At 44.7% G+C, this 27,699-nt stretch overlaps 1 protein-coding gene across 1 annotated transcript in view; it reads left to right on the top strand.

Annotated features, from left to right (window-relative positions):
- Positions 1 to 27,699, top strand: part of TTYH2 (tweety family member 2) — a 70,771-nt gene that overhangs the window by 5,851 nt on the left and 37,221 nt on the right. Inside the window, exon 2 of the mRNA XM_040437151.1 lies at positions 16,583 to 16,755. Coding sequence (XP_040293085.1) covers positions 16,583 to 16,755 — 173 coding nt within the window. The remainder of the gene's footprint in view (positions 1 to 16,582; positions 16,756 to 27,699) is intronic.

The raw sequence follows: 27,699 nt of genomic DNA, 5'->3' as shown, positions 1-27,699 counted from the left end.
CTCTCTCTCTCTCTCTCTCTCTCTCTCTCTCTCTCTCTCTCTGACCCTCTGTCTGTCTGTATCTCTCTCTCTCTCTCTCTCTCTGACCCTCTGTCTGTCTGTATCTCTCTCTCTCTCTCTCTGACCCTCTGTCTGTCTGTCTATCTCTCCCTCTCTCCCTCTCTCTCTCTCTCTCTCCCTCTCCCTCTCCCTCCCTCCCTCCCTCCCTCCCTCCACCTCTATCAGCTGCTCCCTTTCTTTGTCTCTCTCCCGTGCTTTCTTTCTCTACCGCTCTCCCTCTTTCTCTCACATTTTGTTTTCTTGTTTTCTTATTTCACTACTTGTAGCTTTTAATTATTGGCACTGTAAAACACGTCTCTTTTTTTGCCTGTCCTGATCGTGTCCCTTCTGCCGTCATGTATATGATGTTTGCTCTGGGGTTGCCATGGTAACCTTACCAGACACACTGCTATGAACACATTTTTGTGGCAGTCACATGACAGGAAGTTTGGAGTGTGTGCCTATGGAGACTACCATGGCAACCTCAGAGCAAGCTTACCATGTACATACTGTCAAATCTTCCAAGCTACAATTTTTGGCTGTGCCCCTTGTGGTCCGGTCATGCCCAGGGGGTCCTGAAATTCATAATAGGGAGTGTTTTATTAATCTATATATAGACTGCCACCCAGCTTTCCCTGACTACTGAATCTGTCCCGTGCTGCTGCAATATCTGCAGTACTTGGCACATAAAGTGTTAAAGTAGCAGCATTGTTAACACCCCCCCCCCCCCCAGGTAATGGAGGAGTAATGTGCCGGATGACCAGCTCAGCTCCTGTAATGGGTCCTAATGAGTGGAGAGGGAATGTGGGAATTAATATTCATCAGTCCATCGGATCCGAGGCAGCGGGTGATGGTGGAGGGGCCGTATCATGTAGACGGGTTATGCCTCGTCAGGTGCTTTACCTAAAGTCATCCGCTCTGAAGTAATATTCAGTAATCTGCCTGTGACAACGAGGCACTGCCATAGGAACCTTTCCCTCCTCCATGCTTTACACTGCAGCGTTTCCTCTTCAGATTGGTTGCTATGGCGAGCCTATCAGGAAGTCAATGCATGATGAGAAGATTTATGCAACTGGAGCAACTTTCTGTCTCATGAAAGACAGGCTGCTGCTTTACCCCCATGCTTTACACTGTAACTCTGCTTCTTTAGTTTATTCGATGTGTAAAAGCACATGTCTGGCATGAAACTAGTGCATGGAAAACTGTCATCAGAGGCTCAGGCTGTTGGTCTTTTCCTCCCCTATGCTTTATACTCCAACTCTGTCTTTTTTGTTTTTAAATCTGTTTTGCATATAAACACAGACCCAGCAAGATGTCCATTCCTGGAGAGCAGATTGCTGCAAATACAGCATTCTCCTGTACCGAGCTAGGTTTTTTCCGCCTCTATGCTTTACACTACAGTTCTGCTTATTTAGATCGGTTTCTTTGTATATGCAAAGTTCCACCAAGAGGTGAGTGAGTAGAAAGCAGGAACTTTCTGTCTTTTCAGAGGTATGCCCACAAGCCCGGCAGGATGTCTGTGAATAGAGAACTGATTTTTTTTTTTTTTTTTTTTTATGTAGCGCAATCTTCTGTCTCATCAGAGGCTTAGGCTGACGTTCTGTCCCCCATGCTTCACCCTGCAGGTCTGCTTTTTTAGATGCAGCATCCAATGCAATTCCATATGGTACTGCTCATTAATCTGGATCTCCCAGCATGGCTGGTGGCTGCATGATTTCATGAACTCTCTCCATGTGCTTTGTAGAACGCTTTAAGAGACCAATTAGACTCCACAGAGGTCATTCATGGGTAAGAGAGGGTCATTATGCACTGAAGGTCCTCACACAGGTCAGTTTCCCAACAGAGGCGATGAATTACTAATGTGAGGTCAATTTGAGTTTAGTGAGCTATTTATACACAATACTAAGTCTCACTCTGCTGTTCTAGTTGTAGCAGAGTTGGGCTGCAACAGTGATTCTCCAGCTTAAGGCCTCATGCACACGACCGTTGTTTTTAGTCCGCATCCGGGCTTGGATGTGGACCCATTCACGTCAATGGGGCTGCAAAAGATGCGGACAGCACTCCGTGCTCTGTTTGCATCCGTTGCTCCGTTCCATGGTCCGCAAAAAAAAATATAACCTGTCCTATTCTTGTCCATTTTGTGGACAAGAATAGGCAGTTATATCAATGGCTGTCTGTGCCGTTCCGCAAATTGCGGAACGCACACGGACGCCATCTGTGTTGCGGATCCGCAATTTGTGGACCGCAAAACACACAACGGTCGTGTGCATGAGGTCTAAGGCTGCCCCTACACCATAAATGGGAATCGGCCAGCAAGGAGGCAGTTCAGAGGGCACATTGTTGAATAGGTCCCTTAAAGGGCATCTGATATGATGTAGTACAGAATATGGTGTCTGATATGATGTGGTGTAGAATATGGTAACATAGTAACATAGTTTATAAGGCCCGAAAAAATACATTTGTCCATCCAGTTCGGCCTGTTATCCTGCAAGTTGATCCAGAGGAAGGCAAAAAAAACCTGTGAGGCAGAAGCCAATTTTCCCCACTTAAGGGGAAAAAATTCCTTCCCGACTCCAATCGGGCAATCAAAATAACGACCCCTCTCTAGTAGCTTTATCCTGTAATATTATTACACTCCAGAAATACGTCCAGGCCCCTCTTGGCCTCTCTTTTATTGTACTCACCATCACCACCTCCTCAGGCAGAGAGCTCCATAGTCTCACTGCTCTTACCGTAAAGAATCCTCTTCTATGTTTGTGTACAAACCTTCTTTCCTCCAGACGCAGAGGATGTCCCCTCGTCACAGTCACAGTCCTGGGAAGTAATAGATGATGGGAGAGATCTCTGTACTGACCCCTGATATATTTATACATAGTAATTAAATCTCCCCTCAGTCGTCTTTTTTTCCAGTTATTACTGTAGTTGCCCTCCTCTGGACCCTCTCCAGCTCTGCTATGTCTGCCTTGTTCACTGGAGCCCAGAACTGTACACAGTACTCCATGTGTGGTCTGACTAGTGATTTGTAAAGTGGCAGGACTATGTTCTCATCACGGGCATCTATGCCCCTTTTGATGCAACCCATTATCTTATTGGCCTTGGCAGCAGCTGCCTGACACTGGTTTTTGCTGCTTAGTTTGCTGTTTATTAAAATTCCTAGATCCTTTTCCATGTCAGTGTTACCGATTGTTTTACCAGTTAGTATGTACGGGTGACTTGCATTTTTCCTTCCCATGTGCATAACCTTACATTTATCAGTGTTAAACCTCATCTGCCACTTATCTGCCCAAGCCTCCAATCTATCCAGATCCCTCTGTAGTATATATACAGTATACTGTCCTCTTCCGTGTCAATTACTTTACACAGTTTAGTGTAATCTGCGAAAATTGATACTTTACTGTGCAAGCCTTCTACAAGATCATTAATAAATATATTGAAGAGAATAGGGCCCAATACTGACCCCTGAGGTACTCCATTAGTGACAGTGACCCAATCTGAGTGTGTACCGTTAATAACCACCCTCTGTTTTCTATCATTGAGCCAGTTACTTACCCACATACAGACGTTTTCTCCCAGTTCGAGCATTCTCATTTTATATACTAACCTTTTATGTGGTACAGTGTCAAATGCTTTGGAGAAGTCCAGATATACGACATCCATTGATTCGCCGCTGTCAAGTCTAGAACTTACCTCCTCATAGAAACTGATTAAATTAGCTTGACATGACCGATCCCTCATGAAGCCATGCTGATATGATGTTATTTGCTTATTTTCATTTAGGTACTCCAAGATAGCATCTCTTAGAAAGCCTTCAAACTGTTTACCCACGACAGATGTTAAACTTACCGGCCTATAGTTTCCGGGCTCTGTTTTTGGACCCTTTTTAAATATTGGCACCACATTTGCTATGTGCCAATCCTGTGGAACATTCCCTGTCAGTATAGAGTCCTTAAATATCAGAAATAAGACTCTGGCTATGACATTACTTAATTCTCTTAGGATACGGGGGTGTATGCCATCTGGTCCCGGCAATTTGTCTATTTTAATCTTTTAAAGACGCCGCTGTACTTCTTCCTGGGTCAGACAGGGCACTTTTAATGGGGAATTTACTTTTACATTCAGCATTTCATCTGACAGTTTATTTTTTTCCCTCAGTGAATACAGTGGAGAAAAAAATATTTAATAGCTTTTCTTTCTCATCATCGCTCTCTGCAACTCCCCCCTCATCACTCTGTAAAGGGCCGACACCTTTAGATTTATACATTTTACCATTTATATAATTGAAGAACATTTTAGGGTTAGTTTTGCTCTCTTTGGCAATTAATCTCTTGGTCTCTAGTTTGGCTGCTATTATTTGTTTTTTACATATTAATTTTTTTTCCTTTTTATTGTCTTTCAGTGCTTCCTCGCTATCCTCCTGTTTTAGTGATTTAAATACTTTTTGTAATTTATTGCCTTCTTTACATTTATATTTATCCACATTGGTTTCTTCTTGTTCCTTAACCTTTTATTACCATACGGTATGTACCTCTCACAATTAGATTTTAAGATGTCCCATTTTGTGGCTGTATATTTATTTGTGAGGACTTTATCCCATTTAGTTAGGCCTACGGCCTCTCTTAGTTGGCTAAATTTAGCTTTTTTGAAGTCTGGTATATTTGTTATTGTGTTCCTCCCTGAAGAAATCTTCTTTTGAATGATAATTGGAAGGTTATTACTTAATGGTCACTATTTTCCAGGTGTCCCCCAACCTGAACGTCTGTTGTTCTGTCAGGTCTATTGGTTAATACTAAGTCCAGTATGGCCGTCCCTCTAGTCGGGTCCTGGACCAGTTGGGAGAGGTAATTGTCTTTGGTTATTGCCAAGAACCTGTTTCCTTTATGAGATATACAAGTTTCAGTTTCCCAGTCTATATCTGGGTAGTTGAAGTCCCCCATAATAACCACCTCATTATGATTTGCCGCCTTGTCTATCTCGTTTAGTAGTAGATTTTCTGTGGACTCTGGTATATTCGGTGGTTTATAGTAAACTCCTATTAGTAATTTATTGTTGTTTTTAGCTCCATGTATCTCTACCCACAGTGACTCCACATGTTCATGTCCCTCACTTATATCTTCACGGAGTGTGGGCTTTAGACAGGACTTTATATAAAGGCAGACCCCTCCCCCTCTCCCTCTCCGGTTTTGACGATCCTTTCTAAACAGACTGTAACCTTGTACATTAACCGCCCAGTCATAGCTATCATCCAGCCATGGCTCAGTTATTCCCACTGTCATAGCCATCATCCAGCCATGGCTCAGTTATTCCCACTGTCATAGCCATCATCCAGCCATGGCTCAGTTATTCCCACTGTCATAGCTATCATCCAGCCATGGCTCAGTTATTCCCACTGTCATAGCCATCATCCAGCCATGGCTCAGTTATTCCCACTGTCATAGCTATCATCCAGCCATGGCTCAGTTATTCCCACTGTCATAGCTATCATCCAGCCATGGCTCAGTTATTCCCACTGTCATAGCTATCATCCAGCCATGGCTCAGTTATTCCCACTGTCATAGCTATCATCCAGCCATGGCTCAGTTATTCCCACTGTCATAGCTATCATCCAGCCATGGCTCAGTTATTCCCACTGTCATAGCCATCATCCAGCCATGGCTCAGTTATTCCCACTGTCATAGCTATCATCCAGCCATGGCTCAGTTATTCCCACTGTCATAGCCATCATCCAGCCATGGCTCAGTTATTCCCACTGTCATAGCCATCATCCAGCCATGGCTCAGTTATTCCCACTGTCATAGCTATCATCCAGCCATGTCTGTTATTCCCACTGTCATAGCTATCATCCAGCCATGGCTCAGTTATTCCCACTGTCATAGCTATCATCCAGCCATGGCTCAGTTATTCCCACTGTCATAGCTATCATCCAGCCATGGCTCAGTTATTCCCACTGTCATAGCTATCATCCAGCCATGGCTCAGTTATTCCCACTGTCATAGCTATCATCCAGCCATGGCTCAGTTATTCCCACTGTCATAGCTATCATCCAGCCATGGCTCAGTTATTCCCACTGTCATAGCTATCATCCAGCCATGGCTCAGTTATTCCCACTGTCATAGCTATCATCCAGCCATGGCTCAGTTATTCCCACTATGTCATAGTCCTCCTCACACATCACTAATTCCAGTCCCCCAGTTTTATTAGTCAGGCTTCTGGCATTAGTACACATACATTTAAGAGGTTTATGTATATTTTTTACCCTACACCTTTCCTTCTGAACTGTTCTAGTTCCTCCGTCCATTCCTCCCCCAGTCCCATTACATCGCCCCCGGTCTCTATCTGCACTCCTATCTTCCCATCCTATAACGTAATTACCCTCCCCCCAGCACAGCTGCCCCTTCCCCATTGAGGTGCAGCCCGTCCCTACGATAGAGCCTGTAGCCGATAGAGAAGTCGGCCCAGTTCTCCAGGAACCCAAACCCCTCCTTCCTACACCTACCTCTCTAATCTCCCGCTGCCTTTTTTGTGTGGCTCAAGGTACAGGTAGTATTTCGGAAAACACTACCTTTGTGACCTAAATCCGTAAAATCATTTTTAAGAACGCTCCACCTACCTCTAACTTTGTCATTGGTTCCGATATAGACCATGACCGCTGGATCTTCTCCAGCCCTTCCGAGTAATCTGTCAACCCAATCCGCGATGTGTCGAACTTGAGCGCCAGGAAGACAACACACTGTTCGACAATCCCGGTTTTTGTGACAGATCACCCTATTTGTACCCCTAATAATTCAGTGTTGATAATTGGTGTCTGATATGATATAGTATACAATATGGTGCCTGATATGTATTGTAGAATATGGTGCCTAAAATCATATAGTATAGTAGAATATGGTGCCTGATATCATATAGTATAGATTAGAATATGGTGTCTGATATGATATACACTGCTCAAAAAAATAAAGCGAACACAAAAATAACACATCCTAGATCTGAATTAATTAAATATTCTTCTGAAATACTTTGTTCTTTACATAGTTGAATATGCTGACAACAAAATCGCACAAAAAAAAAATGGAAATCAAATTTTTCAACCCATGGAGGTCTGGATTTGGAGTCACACTCAAAATTAAAGTGGAAAAACACACTACAGGCTGATCCAACTTTGATGTAATGTCCTTAAAACAAGTCAAAATGAGGCTCAGTAGTGTGTGTGGCCTCCACGTGCCTGTATGACCTCCCTACAACGCCTGTGCATGCTCCTGATGAGGTGGCGGACGGTCTCCTGAGGGATCTCCTCCCAGACCTGGACTAAAGCATCTACCAACTCCTGGACAGTCTGTGGTGCAACGTGACGTTGGTGGATAGAGCGAGACATGATGTCCCAGATGTGCTCAATTGGATTCAGGTCTGGGGAACGGGCGGGCCAGTCCATAGCATCAATGCCTTCGTCTTGCAGGAACTGCTGACACACTCCAGCCACATGAGGTCTAGCATTGTCTTGCATTAGGAGGAACCCAGGGCCAACCGCACCAGCATATGGTCTCACAAGGGGTCTGAGGATCTCATCTCGGTACCTAATGGCAGCCAGGCTACCTCTGGCGAGCACATGGAGGGCTGTGCGGCCCTCCAAAGAAATGCCACCCCACACCATTACTGACCCAATGCCAAACCGGTCATGCTGGAGGATGTTGCAGGCAGCAGAACGTTCTCCACGGCGCCTCGAGACTCTGTCACGTCTGTCACATGTGCTCAGTGTGAACCTGCTTTCATCTGTGAAGAGCACAGGGCGCCAGTGGCGAATTTGCCAATCTTGGTGTTCTCTGGCAAATGCCAAACGTCCTGCACAGTGTTGGGCTGTAAGCCCAACCCCCACCTGTGGACGTCGGGCCCTCATATCACCCTCATGGAGTCTGTTTCTGACCGTTTGAGCAGACACATGCACATTTGTGGCCTGCTGGAGGTCATTTTGCAGGGCTCTAGCAGTGCTCCTCCTGTTCCTCCTTGCACAAAGGCGGAGGTAGCGGTCCTGCTGCTGGGTTGTTGCCCTCCTACGACCTCCTCCACGTCTCCTGATGTACTGGCCTGTCTCCTGGTAGCGCCTCCATGCTCTGGACACTACGCTGACAGACACAGCAAACCTTCTTGCCACAGCTCGCATTGATGTGCCATCCTGGATAAGCTGCACTACCTGAGCCACTTGTGTGGGTTGTAGACTCCGTCTCATGCTACCACTAGAGTGAAAGCACCGCCAGCATTCAAAAGTGACCAAAACATCAGCCAGGAAGCATAGGAACTGAGAAGTGATCTGTGGTCACCACCTGCAGAACCACTCCTTTATTGGGGGTGTCTTGCTAATTGCCTATAATTTCCACCTGTTGTCTATCCCATTTGCACAACAGCATGTGAAATTGATTGTCACTCAGTGTTGCTTCCTAAGTGGACAGTTTGATTTCACTGAAGTGATTGACTTGGAGTTACATTGTGTTGGTTAAGTGTTCCCTTTATTTTTTTGAGCAGTGTAGATATGGTTTCTGATATGATGTGGTATAGAATATGGTGCCTGATATGATGTAGTGTAGAATATGATGCATGATATCATATAGTATAGATTAGAATATGGTGCCTGATATGATATAGTATAGACTTAGAATATGGTATCTGATATAATGTGGTATAGAATATGGGGTCTGATATGATGTGGTATAGGATATGGTGTAGTGTGGAATATGGGGTCTGATATGATATAGTATAGACTTAGAATATGGTATCTGATATAATGTGGTATAGAATATGGTGCCTGATATGATGTAGTGTAGAATATGGTGCATGATATCATATAGTATAGATTAGAATATGGTGCCTGATATCATGTAGTATAATTCGAATATGGTGCATGATATCATATAGTATAGATTAGAATTTGGTGTCTGATATGATGTGGTATAGAATATGGGGTCTGATATGATGTGGTATAGAATATGGTGTCTGATATGGTGTAGTGTGGAATATGGGGTCTGATATAATCTGTAGTATAGTGTATCATAGTTTACTCTTACATTTATTACAGTATTTAGTTCTTTATGATTATTTAGTGTCTTTACCTGTTTATTTCTTCTTTGAAGTCTAAGGAGTGGGGGGGATCTAGTTGTGATTTGCCAGTGAGCGGATGCTGCACCCATTAGGACAAGCGCTGGATTAGGAGGACGGGAAGAGCAGCCCCGTAATGACAGGGAGAAAACAGGAAATAAAGGGAGATCAGCGCTGAGGTCACATCTAGTATTCTATGTAACATATGGGCGACAGATGGGGGGACCGGGGACCCTTCTCTGCAGCCACCTTTATGTGTGGAGTGAGGAATTGCATGACAAAGAATTCCCTTTTACACATTATTATCTTGGTTGCCCCCAACATAACCGGGGTGCACGCCCACCCTTCATTCTGAGGAATTTCCCACTGGGACTATATTAGGCGAGTGCTTATAAGACAGTTCCCTAAAATACTACAGAAGCTGTAACGGGGGAGTTCCAATTGTCACTGGTAGCGACTACTTCTTAAAGGGGCAGTATGGGATTGGAAAACCCCCGCCCCTTTTAAACCATGTTTTTCAGCTTCCATGGTAGAAATAGATGTTCTGTGAGGGAAATTTTTATTCTGTCTCTATATATTTGATGTTTCTGTCACTTTTTATCACAGTTTTGTCCCTGTTTCTTTTCTCTGTTCTCTCTTTCCTTACTTTTTTTGCTGCCACCGCAGCGCCACGTCCCAGGATGCTGTCTCTTTAATTGCCTATCCCATGTCTTCCCATTGTAGACTAGGAGGAAGGTCACGGGGCTGCACCCTGAGGGCCGGGCGCTTTGATGTGCCCATTATCTGCCCGTCCGTCTCTTTACATCTCGGAGGGGGGGTTCCTGATTGAAACGAGAGACAAGCTGCATTTTCTATTAGGAGCAGAATAGAGGAAGCAATGGGAAAAAAGGAAGCAGGAGGCGGGCGGACATTCTCCCAGAACATAAAGGTCTATATGTATCCCCCCCCGTATCCTCCGCCTTCCTCCTGATTCCCACAGACATCACACGGTTTGGATATTTCATGTCACGAGGGGGAGGGGGGGAGGGGATCGGAACGAGGTCACAGGACCAAATCCTACACAAAATCCCAGAGCACAAAAGATGAGCAACACGGGATGCGATTAATGGCAGGCGGCGTTATTTATGTGCACTTTAAGGCAGTCACACTACTGCAAAAAAAAAAAGTCCCAGAATCCTTTGCCTGGCGGGTTGTATTTTTAGATTGCTGCCTAAATTTACCCCCCTAGCAAAGATGTGATTTTCTAATACACTTAGGGGTACATTCTAATACACTTAGGGGTACATTCATGGAACTGTCTAAAGGTACTTTCACACTTGCGTTAAACTTTTCCAGTATTGAGTTCCGTCCCAGGGGCTCTATAACGGAAAAGAACTGATCAGTTTTATCCTAATGCATTCTGAATGGAGAGCAATCTGTTCAGGATGCATCAGGATGTCTTCAGTTAAGTCACTGTACGGTTTTTGGACGGAGAAAATACAGCCGCGGTATTTTCTCCGTTCAAAATTCCGGAACACTTGCCGGCATTATTTTACATTAAAATGCATTAATGCTGGATACGGCGCCAAGTGTTCCGGAAAAACGAATCCGGTTTTGCGGTCTGCGCATGTCCAGACCTTTAAAGATGTGAAAAATCTAAATACCGGATCCATTTTTCCAGATGACAACCGGAGAGACGGATCCAGTATTGCAATCCATTTGTGAGACGGATCCACATTCGGATCCGTCTGCAAATGATATCCGTTTGCATCCAGATTGCCGGAATCCAGCAACGCATTTGTGAAAGTAGCCTAAAAGAGAAAGTGAATGTGTTGCCTGTTGCAACCAATCACAGCGCAGCTTTCATTTCATACTCTGCTGTTGGAAAATGAAAGCTGCACTGTGATTGGTTGCCATTTGCAACCACTGTCTCAGCAATCTGGCCCAGAGTGTTTCAATGCCTTATCAGATTTGGAGTTCTTTTCTTGCTTTCAGTGAATAGAAACATTGCTGAGGCTGAATAACCCACCGATATAAGGCCCTGTTGACACTGGAGTATACTTACCAATATGTAAATAATTAAGTTCGAGGCATTTAAGTCCCACCTCTCAGACCGCCTAGGAACGCCCCCCTGAATGGCCACTTTTGCAGGGGCTTACGCCATGCCCCTTTCATGGACCGATTCGAGGACTGTTAAAGAGTTTGTTTCATGTGGGTCTTTGATGGCATGTCGCTGGAGACCCCTGAGACTTGCACCTATCTTTGAAAAAGGGCCCCTGAAAGTGAAGGGGAGCGCATCGCATGGGCAGGGTGCTTTCCATTAATTTCGAAGGTAGTTACCAAAATAGCCAAGCGAGTGCGCTGAGCTCTTTTCGGCAGTCCCATAGGAATGAAGGGAAAGAGCATCGCTCAAGCGCAGCTACCGCTCTATTCACTTCTATGGGAACGCTGGAGAGGGCCTAGAGCCTATTTTTGGCAGTCCCATAAAAATGAATGGAGGGTGGCTGCATACGAGCAGGCATTCTCTGCTCACTTCGGGGGTCCCGTTCTGGAGGTAGGGGCAGGTCCTGCCTCTACGACCTGCACCTATCTAACATCCTAGCAATATGACAGCAGTGTCTCAGTTGACACAGCCCCTTTAAAAGCTATGTACACTTTCAAGGGCATTTTTTTTATGATTGCATTTTACTCCTTTTGGGCTAAAAAATAATTTCTTTTATTGGTCTTTATTCAAAATATTGAGCCGTTCTGTCACAAACAGTTAACTGTCTAGCTGTAAGAATCATACGTTCAATTACCCTTATATCTAAATTACTAAAGGTCATAAACACTTATTTAAGCTATATTTCTTATCAGTAAGATAAGAATTGAGCTATAAGGCTGGTTTCACATGCGCGTTGCGGGAAAATGTGCGGGTGGTTGCGGGAACACCCGCGATTTTTCCGCGCGAGTGCAAAACATTGTAATGCGTTTTGCACTCGCGTGAGAAAAATCGCGCATGTTTGGTAGCCAAACCCGAACTTCTTCACAGAAGTTCGGGCTTGGGATCGGTGTTCTGTAGATTGTATTATTTTCCCTTATAACATGGTTATAAGGGAAAATAATAGCATTCTGAATACAAAATGCATAGTAAAACAGCGCTGGAGGGGTAAAAAAAAAAAAAAAAAAGTAACTCACCTTAGTCCACTTGATCGCGTAGCCCGGCATCTCCTTCTGTCTCCTTTGTTGAATAGGACCTGTGGTGAGCATTCATTATAGGTCAAGGACCTTTGATGACGTCACTCCGGTCATCACATGGTACGTCACATGATCTTTTACTATGGTGAATCACCATGGTAAAAGATCATGTGACATACCATGTGATGACCGGAGTGACGTCATCAAAGGTCCTTGACCTATAATGAATGTTCACCACAGGTCCTATTCAACAAAGGAGACAGAAGGAGATGCCGGGCTACGCGATCAAGTGGACTAAGGTGAGTTACTTTTTTTTTTTTTTTTTTTTTTTTTTTTTTTTTTACCCCTCCAGCGCTGTTTTACTATGCATTTTGTATTCAGAATGCTATTATTTTCCCTTATAACCATGTTATAAGGGAAAATAATGATCGGGTCTCCATCCCGATCGTCTCCTAGCAACCGTGCGTGAAAATCGCACCGCATCCGCACTTGCTTGCGGATGCTTGCTTTTTTTTACGCAACCCCATTCACTTCTATGGGGCCTGCGTTGCGTGAAAAACGCAGAATATAGAGCATGCTGCGATTTTCACGCAACGCACAAGTGATGTGTGAAAATCACCGCTCATGTGAACAGCTCCATAGAAATGAATGGGTCGGTATTCAGTGTGGGTGCAATGCGTTCACCTCACGCATCGCATCTGCGCGGAATACTCGCCCGTGTGAAAGGGGCCTAATGAGTGTTTAGGAAGTCAGAGATAAGGAGCCCTCAGCTCAGCTGCCTGATGTAACAGTGAAAACGACAAATGCTGCTAGGGAAGAATCTCAAGGCTGTACAGAGAAAGGGGCTAAATTTTTTTTTAATAAAGACCAATTGAAATAATGATTATTAGCTCAAAATGAATACAATCAGGGTGGATAAAAAGTCCATCAAGTCCAACCTGTACTCCTGCTATATTGATCCATGGAACAAATCAATGATTTAAAAAAAAAAAATAATCAAACAAATCAAATTTTTTAGATTTAAATCGGATTTTTTTTTAATATAAAATGCTTTTTGAGGAAAATATATTACCATCCAAAGGTTATTCCATCATAAAATAAAGATTAGTTTTTTAATTATGTAGAATAAGGCTGTATATGTTAAATTTTTTGGGTAAATAATTTCCATTAATCCATTCACAATGTCATGCTCTTCCAGAGGTTTTTGTGAGATTATTGGGCAGTTTCTCTGCCTACAAGATATTATCACAGAGGCTTGGTTTACTTTTCCAGTTCTCAAAACTGAATTTGACTCAGCAGAGATCACATGCCTCTTCTTCACAGCAAAAATGTTCTAACATGAACAAAGTTGAGAAAAAGACCTTAATCCTAACTTCTACAAACCTATGAATGCAGAATCAACCTAATATGAAAAGTTCTTATTCTAAAAATCTTCATCTACTTGCATATTATAAGCTATACCAGCAAGAATTAGTCTTTATGTAGAAAACTATGATTTAAATCAAGCCTTACTGACTAGTGATTTAAATCAAATCAGCCCTGAATACAATGCAATAATAATAATAATAATAAATAAATTGCCCCCAACGGTGTACATGGCTTTTAAAGGATGCTGGTGTCATGGTTTCTATTTACTGGATGCATGAAGGATGTGATGCCATAGAGGAGGGATTTGTTTAACCTTATTGACTCAGGCTCTGTACACACTTTGTGCAGGATCCTCAGGCTTTGGTCATACATCTGGATAGAAGATATTAAAAACATATATATATATATTTTTTTGTGTACACTAGGGTATAGCATGTATGCGTCTCTATGGTAACAGACAACTACCAAACCTAGTGTAGTCAGATGCTGTAGTCAAACCCTCTTCCATCTGTCTCTTGCAGTATATTACGAAAAAAAGTAAGGGACAGATAGAAGGGAGTAAGACTGCAGGATCAGACTACGCAGGGTTGCTTTGTATGTTTGTAGTCTGTTACCATGGAAACACACAAAATAATAGATCAGCCAAGCCTGCACTCTCATATTTTCGGGAAGTCCCATAGCAGTGAATGTAGAAAGTTACTCCTGTGCAGCATGCTGTCTGTTCACACTGGGGCCCTTTTCTTGAGATAGGAGCGGGTCCTGGAGGTGGCACTCACACCTGTTGGACATTTATGACATATCCTATGATAAGCTATACATTTCCAGATGGGAATACCCCTTAACATCTGCGATCCATTGTACTTTGGACCTGGCACAACATTTTGGCTTCTGCTATATATTTATATCCAAGTGATGTGAACAGAGACTTAGGCTGCGTTCACACGGGCGAGATTTCCGCGCGGGTGCAATGCGGTAGGTGAATGCATTGCACCCGCACTGAATCTGGACCCATTCATTTCAATGGGGCTGTTCAGATGAGCGATGATTTTCACGCATCACTTATGCGTTGCGTGAAAATCGCAGCATGCTCTATATTCTGCGTTTTTCACGCAACGCAGGCCCCATAGAAGTGAATGGGGTTGCGTGAAAATCGCATGCATCCGCAAGCAAGTGCGGATGCGGTGCGATTTTCACGCACGGTTGCTAGGTGACTGTCTATACACTGTATTATTTTCCCTTATAACATGGTTATAAGGGAAAATAATAGCATTCTGAATACAGAATGCTTAGTAGGTGATCAATTGAGGGTTAAAAAAAATAAAAAAAATTAACTCACCTTGTCCTCTTGTTCGCGTAGTTCTCCCGGTCTTTAGTTCTTTAAAAAGATGAACTATGGGCTAAAGGACCTTTGGTGACGTCAGATCACATGCTCCAATCACAGGGTCCATCACCGCGGTGATGGACCATGTGATTGGAGCATGTGATCTGACGTCACCAAAGGTCCTTTAGCCCATAGTTCATCTTTTGAGAAGTAAAGAAGAGACCGGGACTTAAGCGAACAAACGGAGAAGGTGAGTTAATTTTTTTTATTTTTTTTAACCCTCAACTGATCACTTACTAAGCATTCTGTTTTCAGAATGCTATTATTTTCCCTTATAACCATGTTATAAGGGAAAATAATAACATCTACACAACACCGAACCCAAACCTGAACTTCTGTGAAGAAGTTCGGATCTGGGTACCACAGTCGGTTTTTTATCACGCGCGTGCAAAACACATTGCACACGCACGATAAAAACTGAACATCGGAACGCAATCGCAGTCAAAACTGACTGCAATTGCTTTCCTACTCGCGCGGGTTTGCCGCAACACACCGGGACGCATCCGGGACTAATCCGGACACGCTCGTGTGAACCCAGCCTTAGGGTCCATTCACACGTGCGTTGTGTATTGCGGATCCGCAATACACCGGGCCGGCACCCCTATAGAAATGCCTATTTTTTCTTTGGGAGCCACGGACCGGAAGATCGGGGCCGTGCACCAGAAATGCGGATGCGGACAGCCCACTGTGTTCTGTCTGCATCTCTTCCGTCCCCATTGAAAATGAATGGGTCTGGATCGTTTCCGTAACGTTGCGGAATGGATCCGGACCCGTTCTACGGACGTGTGAGTGGACCCTAATAGTTTCACAGCTGAGAGTTTGTGACAATTACATCCAGTTAAGACATTATTAAAAAATATGTCCACCTTCACAATCAGCATTTTTTTTAAATTGTTCAAATGCGTCTTAAATGAATAATGAAGCAACTTTAGAATTTGTATGTTTGAAAAACTATCATTTTGTGTTTGTTTCCATGGTAACAGACTACAAAGAAGCCTTGTGTAGTCAGATATTGCAGTCTTACTCTGTATTAGGAAGAAGCAGAAGACAGAGAGAAGGGAGCAAGTCATATACATTAAGGGACAGATGGGACTATGACTACAGCATCAGACTACACTGGGTCTGGTTGTAGTCTGTTACCACGGAGACTCATAGAACTGCATAGGAGCTGTAGACACAAAATAAGAGAATTTTATTGAAGACTGTCTGCAAATGATGGTGATGGACAAGCCCTAGCCTAGTGTACATTAAAAATGAAAAAAAAAAAATCAGTTTTTACCATCTTCTATCCTGAGATATGATCACTTGGCTGACGCTGCACTACTGAGAGATTCTGATGACGTCATTTCCCCTCCTGATTTCCGTCAGGTCACTATTTCATGGAGACCATCCACATCAATATCTACATGTTACTGGGCCTGAATAGTGGCGTATCTATGTAGGGACACTGATGTATTTTGTGGTATGTTGTCATCAGTAGTGCAGCCTCAGGCTCTCAGACATGGGTATGGCCACATTGGATGGATGTATTAATGTTTCCCTCTTTGCTTCCCGCAGTCGCTGCTGTTCTGGGCACTGGTCATCGGCGTCTGTGCTTTCCTCAATCTGCTGTTTGTCACCATCTATCTCGTCTGCTTCTGCTGCTGCAAGAAGGAAGAAGACACCGAAACCAAGAAAACCGGTTCCTGTTGCGTCACGTGGACCGCCACCGTGTCAGGCCTCCTGTGCTGGTGAGATGTATGGTGCTGCCCTGACACATACTGTGCTGGGGTCTGTCCTCAGCAATGCTGGGGGGTGCATTTAAAGGGAATTCCATTTGTATTTAATTAAGGGGTATTCCGACCACTGTCTAATAGGTGGGGTTTGCAGCTCAGGGACCTCCACCTATTAAGAGAACAGGGGAGCTATGATCCGGTTGGCCTGCACGCTCATCTCTTTTTTTGGCCGCCATCGGCCATTTTTCTCGACAGACATATGTTCACCACCAATAAATCAATGGTTGGAATCCCCCTTTAAAGCTTAAAGGGGTATTCCAAACATTGAATTTAGTGGCATATAATCCGATCGCTGATCATAGTTTTCGCATCTGAATGTTTGCCTTGTGCTGGTCCTGCTTACACAGGTCCCGAACTAATTACACTGTACCAGTGCAGCTGTGTAAGCCGTACACAGACCCTCTTCTTTGAGATATCTGCTTGCTGTCAGGGAACAAATACATTTGTCTACAGATAGCCTGGAAACCTATCCTCACCCTTGTCTTACAGCTGCATGGGTCATTACAAGAGAGGCCTCGCTGCGACAAGCGGTGCCCCTGTAGGAGCGTGACTAGGTCAAGACAGGTTTTCAGAGTAGAAGTGCAACCAATGGTGTTTTCCTTCACTGACAGCAAACAGAGATATTTACCAAACTGCATATCCAAATACAGAAAGCTGTGTGGTAAACAATATGGCTGCAATTATAACTCCCGCAGTGGTTGTCACCCAGCTTTTCCAAGTCCCCAGGCAGGTATTGGGGGATGTAGTCGGCGTGATGAGGGCCAGGTTGGTAGTCACTCAGCTTTCCCCAAAAAAAATGACCGAAAGGAGGAGCACTGCTGTCAAACTTGCATATTACCAGGCGGTGTAAAAGTACACTTGGAAAGCTGGGTGACAACCAATATGACTGTCCCCAAAGAGGTTGTCACCCAGTAAGCCAACTTTTACAGCAATGTGCAGGGAAGAAGGGGGGGGGGGGGGGGTGTTGGAACCATGTTATCTTGCTTGCCCTCTCTGGGAGAGAAGGGGTCAAAGCTGGAAGTTTTTTGGCCATTGCCCAGCCTTTTTTTTTGACAGACCCCACCCCCTTCAGTGTGCCACGCTGCCCTCTATTCTAGGGCACGCCGCCCCTTTCTCAGTGTCCAAGCACCACGTCCGACAGAAAGCAGCTCTCCGTGCGAAACCTGGGAAACTTGCCAACTCCCCAGAGTGTTGGCAATTATGCATGCTATTTGTCACCCATCTTTCCTAGGAGAAGATAACTTAAAGCAGCTCTGAGGGCAGCATATGATGGAGGAGGACATAGAATATCTATGCCCCACAGCATAGAGTCACTGGGAAAGCTGGGTGGCAACTTTTGTGAGGGCAGCCATATTGGTTGTCCCTCACTTTTTGAAAGGTAGCGCAGACCGGACGGGCACCTACACACCATGGTAATAATGACTATTAAATTGTTTCAGAAGAGCGCCCCCTTCGGTCGAATCGAGTATAAGCCATGCTGTGAGGCGGACAGGGGCTCTTGTGTGCGCTGCCCCCCCCCCCCCCCCCCCCCCCCGGATGCCAACGCCTCCATCTCTCTGCACAGCAGGGGTGCTGGTTTGGGCCCACGAATCTCTTTGATTAGATTTTGCTCTCTCCTATGGCTTAGCGTGAGGATTGTGTGTATAATCCCAGAGCAGACCGTGAAGCGCTGGGATCAGGGGGCGTGCAGGGGACGTGACAGTGCAGCCACGCAGCAGCAGCCACATCATAACTCCCTTTTACACTGCTGCAGAGATTAATCCCATCAGTTGGGGCCAGGCCATGAGGGGTTAACGCATGACACAGCCCAGGCTGATTTTTTTTTTTTTTGCTTTTATTAGATTATACATTATAATTGGAGGAAGGGAGGCGGTGCTTATTTATATACCTGTGTACATCCCATATAAAATGGTGCCCCTCCCCCTTACAGTAGATCTGCCCTTGAACACCACCTACAGTCCATATATTCATAATCGGGGTACGATAGTGTACATTCATTGCAATCTAGTCATGAGCTGCACTCACTATTCTGCTGGTTCTTAGTGGAAACAGTCAGCAAGCCTGTTGTCAGACACCCCCCTAAGAGCTTGGCTCACTTTCTACAATACAAGGGAGTAGGTCTCTTTCCTAAATACGATTACTGTACAGTGTCTGGTATAAAGATGACACATTCCCGAATACAAATCACTGGACAAGATTACAGCTCTGAAGTCTCGCAATCTAGTCGAGCTGCATTCACAATTCCACTGTTTCTTATTGGAAACAGTCAGCAAGCCTGTTGTCAGACACTCCTCTAACAGCTCGGCTCACCCTCTATAATACAGAGAGTACTTATCTTTCCCAAATCTACTTACTATACAGTGCCCCGTGTAAAGAAGACAAAAAAAACTGAATACAAAGCAGGGAATGACGGAAGATTTCAGCTCTGGAGGATGCAGAATTGTAAATTCAGCTTTTCAGTGTTACACAGGTTGTAACGGAGAATAAATACTAGATAAAAGTAATATATGAAGAGGTGATCAGTATGACATTTTATGATTGCATACTGGCGTGATTTAACCTTTTCCACAAAACCCCCACCCTCCACCCCACCCCTCTGAGGACTGAGGTGGTTGGTGACATTTTGTGCTGGGATATCAAAGACCCCTCTGGGTGACAGTAATAGCAGCCCTATGACAGGTACCTGGCTGGTGGTGGTTGTCAGCCACCGACTGAAGGCAGCAGAAGCTTGGAGGACACAAGAAGAAGGGTCATTTCTTGCAAAATCTTATCAGTTCCAGGCCCCCCGCAGGTAACCCTTTCCTGTTGTGCAGATCATTTTTGTTTCTCTCAGCAGGGCTCAGGCGAGGTATTGGTGTATCATACAGCTGGAGCATATATCATGTGTTTTATGAGAGGATATGTAACTCCGCTGTTTGTTCAGCTTTCCGGTGGACTTCGCAACCCTCTGCTGCCGTGGACAATACTTTGCCTACTCTCAATGGCCTCTGCCCACATCCTAACACTGTCTCTACTGACCTCATTGTGATTGGTCACTGCTTCCTACAAAATCAACATACTATTGCTGTGAAGTACTCGGTGCGGCTGAAGACTCTGCTGTGTGCCGTGTCTGGTGGAGATCTCGCCCTTGTCTCCATTCCTTTCCTCATGTCATACTCCATCCTCAGCCAATCAGATGAGGGGACAGGTCATTTCCTCCTGCAAGATCAGCACACTCCTCTCCTGCTGCTGTCATCACTTTCCTATTTTGATTGGCTATGGGTTATTTTGCCCCTGCTTTCATCAATCCCTTCTCTTCTGTGACTGTCCCCATGACCTTATTGACTTAAAGGCATCCCCTTTTCTAAAGGTGGACTTCCTGGCGATCATCTAATCACTCCTGCAGGCCAAATGTGGTATTACATGGCACTTATTCTTTGGAACAGTTCTCCATTCTGGCTCCCTCTATCAAGTCCATATGCCCTGATATAGCAACACCTTTATACTTCCCCTGGGGTAGAAGTGTATGCAGACGAGGCCTACATGGCCCCCACCCATGAATATAGCAGCAGGCTTTTATTCGTTTTCATACCCTTTATTGCCTTGTTTGTACTGGTGCCCCCTTGTGGTGACTTTAAATAATCAAAAATTCCACCTGCATCAGTGTGTCTGTCTGCCCAGTGTGTTTGCTTTCTGCCTATATCCCCTTAAGCTTTTGACTGGCAAAGTTTCTTTAGAATAAAAAACAATGCTAATTTAAGGATACGCGATGTGGTCCAATGGAGCTTACAGTTGTGAACCTTTGCCTCATGGGCACACACTACACCCACTGTAAAAATGCCATCTAATGTCTATCTCCAGCATATCTATGCATTATATGTCACTGGGGAGAAGTGCTCATCAATTGCCCACAGTAATGCCCTCTGTATTCTACATGGGTGTGTCAGCAAGCTTGTTGACATTTTTCATGACAACCAGCAGAATAGTGAGTGCAGCTCTGGGGTATAATACAGGATGTAACTCAGGATCATACAGGATAAGTAATGTAATGTATGTACACAGTGACTGCACCAGCAGAATAGTGAGTGCAGCTCTGGAGTATAATACAGGATGTAACTCGGGATCGGTACAGGATAAGTAATGTATGTACACAGTGACTCCACCAGCAGAATAGTGAGTGCAGCTCTGGAGTACAATACAGGATATAACTCAGGATCAGTACAGGATAAGTAATGTAATGTATGTACACAGTGACTCCACCAGCAGAATAGCAAGTGCCGCTCTGTAGTATAATACAGAATGTAACTCCGGATCAGTACAGAATAAATAATGTATGTACACAGTGACTGCACCAGCAGAATAGTGAGTGCAGCTCTGCAGTATAATACAGGATGTAACTCGGGATCAGTACAGGATAAGTAATGTAATGTATGTACACAGTGACTGCACCAGCAGAATAGTGAGTGCAGCTCTGCAGTATAATACAGGATGTAACTCGGGATCAGTACAGGATAAGTAATGTAATGTATGTACACAGTGACTGCACCAGCAGAATAGTGAGTGCAGCTCTGCAGTATAATACAGGATGTAACTCAGGATCAGTACAGGATAAGTAATGTAATGTATGTGCACAGTGACTGCACCAGCAGAATAGTGAGTGCAGCTCTGGAGAATAATACAGGATATAACTCAGGATCAGTACAGGATAAGTAATGTAATGTATGTACACAGTGACTCCACCAGCAGAATAGCAAGTGCCGCTCTGTAGTATAATACAGAATGTAACTCAGGATCAGTACAGGATAAGTAATGTATGTACACAGTGACTGCACCAGCAGAATAGTGAGTGCAGCTCTGCAGTATAATACAGGATGTAACTCGGGATCAGTACAGGATAAGTAATGTAATGTATGTACACAGTGACTGCACCAGCAGAATAGTGAGTGCAGCTCTGCAGTATAATACAGGATGTAACTCGGGATCAGTACAGGAAAAGTAATGTAATGTATGTACACAGTGACTGCACCAGCAGAATAGTGAGTGCAGCTCTGCAGTATAATACAGGATGTAACTCAGGATCAGTACAGGATAAGTAATGTATGTACACAGTGACTCCGCCAGCAGAATAGTGAGTGCAGCTCTGGAGTATAATACAGGGTGTAACTCAGGATCAGTACAGGATAAGTAATGTAATGTATGTGCACAGTGACTGCACCAGCAGAATAGTGAGTGCAGCTCTGGAGAATAATACAGGATATAACTCAGGATCAGTACAGGATAAGTAATGTAATGTATGTACACAGTGACTGCACCAGCAGAATAGTAAGTGCAGCTCTGGAGTATAATACAGGATGTAACTCAGGATCAGTACAGGATAAGTAATGTAATGTATGTGCACAGTGACTGCACCAGCAGAATAGTGAGTGCAGCTCTGCAGTATAATACAGGATGTAACTCAGGATCGGTACAGGATAAGTAATGTATGTACACAGTGACTGCACCAGCAGAATAGTGAGTGCAGCTCTGGAGAATAATACAGGATATAACTCAGGATCAGTACAGGATAAGTAATGTAATGTATGTACACAGTGACTGCACCAGCAGAATAGTAAGTGCAGCTCTGGAGTATAATACAGGATGTAACTCTGAATCAATTAAAACCTGTTAAACCTTGGGCACAGCTTAAGGGGGCAGATCGTGACACATATTTGCCAAACTGAGAATCCTTGTGTCATGCTCTGCCCCTAGGCTTTGCCTGGAGTGTTCATTAAAGCCCTCTTTGTTAGCAGTCTTTGCTCCCAGTAATTCTGTAACGTCTTTCACCATCATCAAGGTCTCCGCCGGATCCGTCTTACTTGGCACTTGGCACCCACAGTCCTGCTTATACCAGCACATTACCTTATCGGCGTCTAGACACACGCTGGGGGAGAAGAACATGCCAGCAGCCTGACAAAGCAGAGACTGCAGAGATGGTTAGCTCCTCCGGGTCAGGACCCGCTTCCTTTTAATGAGTCCGAGCTAATTAAGTATTAATATAATTCACTGAGCGCAGGCGCTACAAGGCCGGGCGATGGAGGATAATATACAGATCTGATTCTTCTCAGTGTTAATAATGGTGGGAGGAAACAATGCAAATCACATTGATGTGTCATAAAACATGAGCAAAATGACACGACCTAGGATTAGATAAAGGGGCTTTTTAATCGCACAGAAGCAGCGCCACGCTTGTCCACAGGCGGCGTCTAGTACTGCAGCTCTACTCTATTCAAATTAGTGGAGCTTCAATAAAAGATACAGCACCAAAAGGCGTGCACTTTCTAATACCAGACAACAGTTGTAAAGCCGCAGAATGTAAACCAGAATGTCTGCATTCACTGACAGCAAGCAGAAATCTCAAAGTGATGAGGAATAGAAACACAAAGGGGGGGCTGGCGTTTTACATGATGGTCTTGATCTATACCCCTCTGGCATGGCGTGCTTCACCTAATAATATTCGTGTGCCTGTGCACCAGCAAGGCAGCTGGTATGGATTACGGGTAGAATCTACGCCAGTTTCCTGTGCCGAGCCAGCTATGCCTGACCCCACACTGCTCACTCCATGCTTTATCGAAAAGTGGCGAGTGAGGCTGAAACCCCCTCAAAAGCCACAACAATTTGCGCTCGCCTGTATTTTTTTCAGCATATTTTTGCGGATTGGATGCGGGACCATTCTTTTCAATGGGGCGACAAAAAATGCAGACAGCACACCGAGCCTTGTCCACATTAGCATGTCCATCCCACACAAAAAATAAATGATGTCTTATTCTTGTCCTTTTTGCAGACAAGAATAGGTATGTTGACCCACGGATATTGTGGGATACACACAGCCGTCATCCGGATTTTACGGATCCGCGGTTTGCAGACTGCAAAATACATATCTTAAGGGTCCATTCACACGTCCGCAAAATGGGTCCGCATCCGTTCTGCAATTGCGGACAAGAAAAGGCATTTTCTATGAGGAATGCACATTGCCGCTGTCCGTGTTTTGCGGATCCGCAAAACACATACGGACGTGTGAATGGACCCTAAAGGGGCTATGCGATGATTGAGGTAAAAAATAAAAATAAGACATCATATGTTACATGACAATACCCTATTAACAAAGCTAGAACCAGCCCTGTGCCTCACATGGGTCCAGCGCGGCTGGCTCTGCTATTTCCAGCAGTCCCCTAGCCGTGACTGGAGAGGTGGCAGCGCTTGCGCAGTACCCTCTCCATTTACTGCTGGTCGCGCATGCTCGCCAAGCATAGTGATGAATGGAGAGCACCCCATGCATGCTCAGTGTGCTCTCTTGCAGTTCAGTGGCCCCGTTCTCTAGATAGGAGCGGGTGTGATACCCCCACCTATCTGACGTTGTTGGCATATCCTAGTGGTACGCCATCAATGTCCCCGATGAGCTGACCCCTTGCAGAAAACACTGGCAGATTTTTAGAGGACGTCGACATAAAAGTAGTCTCCGGGCAACAACCAGATATAACAAAGAGGACAGAATGTAGAAGAGTCACCTGCACACACACGGCAAGGTTGAGACTTGGCTATGATCGAGCTCAATGGGGTCACACCCCTGTGGACATTGCAGTTTTAAAGGCTCCTTTACATGGGCCGGCTACCTGGAAATTACCGGGAATGGATGCTCGTTGGTGGAGGTGAGAGCAGCATTTACATGCAGCAATCCTCTGCTGTATGAGGGCCGTATCGCTCGTACAGATTCTTTGTTTCTGGGCAGCACATCCCTGTTTACAAAGGAAGATCTGCTGAGGAGAAATGATGGGAGCCACGTTACCAGTGTTTTTTGCATTCGGGTGATCGGTGGCACATTTACATCGGGCAATTATTAGGAACGGGCGTTCATACAGATGACTGTTCCTGATAATCTGCCCGTGTAGAAGGCCTTTCCTTACAGAAGAAAAAGGAATTCCTAAATCCTGTGGCAATAGGCATGATCTGATTGGACAGGTTACGTTTATGTGGCGAGCCGTGATTGCCCCAAATGTGGGACAGAGAAGAATATCGAGACACGTTAGCTCAGTCAACACAGAGGAGGATACATCAATCTCGAGACATTTTCTTCTGGTACCTAATGGCAACTTGGATTCCTTTTTGGAGCGTTTGTCTACTGTCATTGACTTCCCCCCGGAAGGGGAACTTAGACCAGAAATTGCTCCAGGTATGAGGCCAGATGGATTCAGAGATTAAAGGGGTTGCAGAATTGCTGCACCCCCTGATATGTTTTAAGAGGCCACTGCGCTCTCGTGCATGCTTAGGCCTCTTCCTAGTCCTGTGATGTCACGTGGCATAGGCGCAGCTCGGTTCAATTCAAGTGAATGGGGCTGAGCTGCAGTACCAAGCGCGGCCACAATCCAATGGGCGGCGCTGTGCTAGGTAAGCTGCATCGCTCAACGGAGCACCGTGGCCTCCTCAAGCAGCTGATCTGTGGGTGCCGGGTGTTTGACCCCTGTCAAGTAAATATTAATGACCTATCCTGAGGATAAAACATCAGTATTAGGCATCCAGAAACCCCCTTTAAAAAGTAGGCGGCCATCTGGCCTAAATGAAGGTTTCTCTTTCTCAGCATGTCTGTAAAAAGGAAATATCTACGACTATCAATTCTTACAGTTAATTGTATATGAATTAAGAGGAAGTGAATATTTTTTTCCGGCACAGAATTTTGAGAAGAATATACAATATGGTGTCCGTATTCCGAGGACCCCTTTAAGTGTAGAGACCTGCGTGTTTACATCGGTTCGGGACGTTATCAGGAGTAAATGGAAAGCGCATGCGCAGCAGGATGCCATTGATGGCGCCTAGGCCAAATACTTACCGATTAGAGAGACGGGGAGGAGAGAGTGACACGGGAGGGAGGTTTTAAAACCCCTGCGGTATGTTTGCCGCTGCCGGTCATGAGTGATTTATGTTGGGGGGGCTAGCTCATTAGTAAGGGGATCTGGCTAGTCTGCAGATAGGAAAATGATCTGGATGTGTGAACCGGATACATTGTTGCTCAGCATTTCAGTTACATTTCCTGGAGGAAATTGGAGATTAATTATACATTGCACAATGCGATGCCGGCAGCATATCATGGTTAGACGTCGCAAACTGCCGCTGGCAAATCGTGATCTTTCACGATCACCCAATGAACAAGCAAAGGTAATTGGCGGCAGTACTACACTGCCAGATGTACGCTAATGAGCGTTACTACGAACACTCATTGGCGATCACCTGGCAGAAAGTCTCGAAAGCTGGACCCCCATACACACTCACTGATCCCACAAAGATGGCCCATTCGAATGACAGGCCATCAGTGTATATTCCTAGTGTATGTGTATTCACCTTTAAATGGTATCTGTCAGCAGGAAATTCATTGTTAAAGGGAGCCTGTCACTGATAAACCAGGCACCATGCCTTGTAAGGCTGAATGTAATGATACTTTTCACATAGCGATCTGTTCCCTCATTTTGTAGAAAAAAAAGTACTTTTAATACATATGCAAATCAGCAGTTAAGTGCACCGAAGGCGGGCCCAAGCCACACGGTGCAGCCTTGTTCCTCCTACTTCCTCTGTCTCCTTTTTGATTGACATGGACAGGTTCCTGGGTACTTACCTGGCCTGGCTCTGTCAATCAGGGAGGTAGAGGAAGTAGGAGGAGCAAAGGTGCACAGAATAACCAGCCCGCCCTGGGTGCACTTAACTGCTCATTTGCATATTGATTAAAAGTGTTTTTATTTTCCAGAATGAAGCAATGCATCACTAAGTGAGAGGATGTATCATTACATCCAGCTGAGCTTATCCTACAAGGCATTGTGTCTGGTGTAACAGTGACCTTCCTGCTGACGGTCTCCCTTTAAAGGGGATTGACCTATCTCACACATTGGTGTCATAGCGCTAGGATATGTCACCAGTGTTTTATTCATTTCTATGGGACCGACGCTAATAGGAGAGTGCTGGTTCAGCCCCATAAAAGTGAATGGACCGGTTGCCGCGCTTCCCATTCATTTCCTAAAATTTTCGCCACTCCCATAGAAATGAATGGAGGGAGGTCGCGCGTGTGGTCCACATTCCTTCACTTTGCGGGCTGCATTCTAGAGATGGGTGCATTGGTTTGCTTATATCCTAGTGATATGCCCCCAATGTATGAGATGGGACAACCCCTTTGATACAAAATGTCTAAATTGAAATGCAATCATGTTCCCTTATGTGGACCGCAGTCCATGATCATCAAAAAAGTTAAGGGTTATCACTACATCCTGACCTCCGGGAACCCCAGCTGATCCTGAGAGCGCAACACTGAGGTGAATGGCACTGCGCTGTGGTTCCATGCGCAGTGGTGGCCGGGACATCGCTGTGCAGGGAAAAACTGAGAAGGGAGCACGCGGCTTACATCATTTGCTCTGTAGCCTCTTTATTCTAAGGATCCGGGGGTCTTGGCACTCCCATCAATAAAATCGAGGTTGTAAAGTGGGAATACACCTTTAAATTGTCCCAATTGCGTTTTGTATTCCGAGATGCCAAGTCCCCTTCACAGTGAAAAACTGCAGGGCATCAACTAAAGTAACGGCGTCAGGCAAGGCCTAATAATCCAAATGGAGTTCTAAGCCCGGACCTGACATCTTAATCTAATAAAACCTCGCTTTATATTAATGTATGTTGTCTAAACCCAACAACACGTACAGTGGAAAAGTTACAAAAAGCCGACTTCAATCAAATAGAGAAGGTAACGATTGTAAAAAAAAAAAAGTGAGAATTGTAAAAAAATAAATGAGACATCTAAATCTTGTAAAATTTTGGTGTATGTAACTGCAGAGAATCTACAATTAAATGAAAAAATTTATTTTGTTAATAAAATTATTTTAACTTCTTAAAGGTGCAAATTATTTTGGCCTT

The sequence above is a fragment of the Bufo bufo genome, chromosome 6 (genome assembly GCF_905171765.1).
Source record: "Bufo bufo chromosome 6, aBufBuf1.1, whole genome shotgun sequence".
Classification (NCBI taxonomy): domain Eukaryota; kingdom Metazoa; phylum Chordata; class Amphibia; order Anura; family Bufonidae; genus Bufo; species Bufo bufo.
Note: the sequence above shows the minus strand (reverse complement) of the source record. Positions and strands in the feature narration are given on the sequence as shown.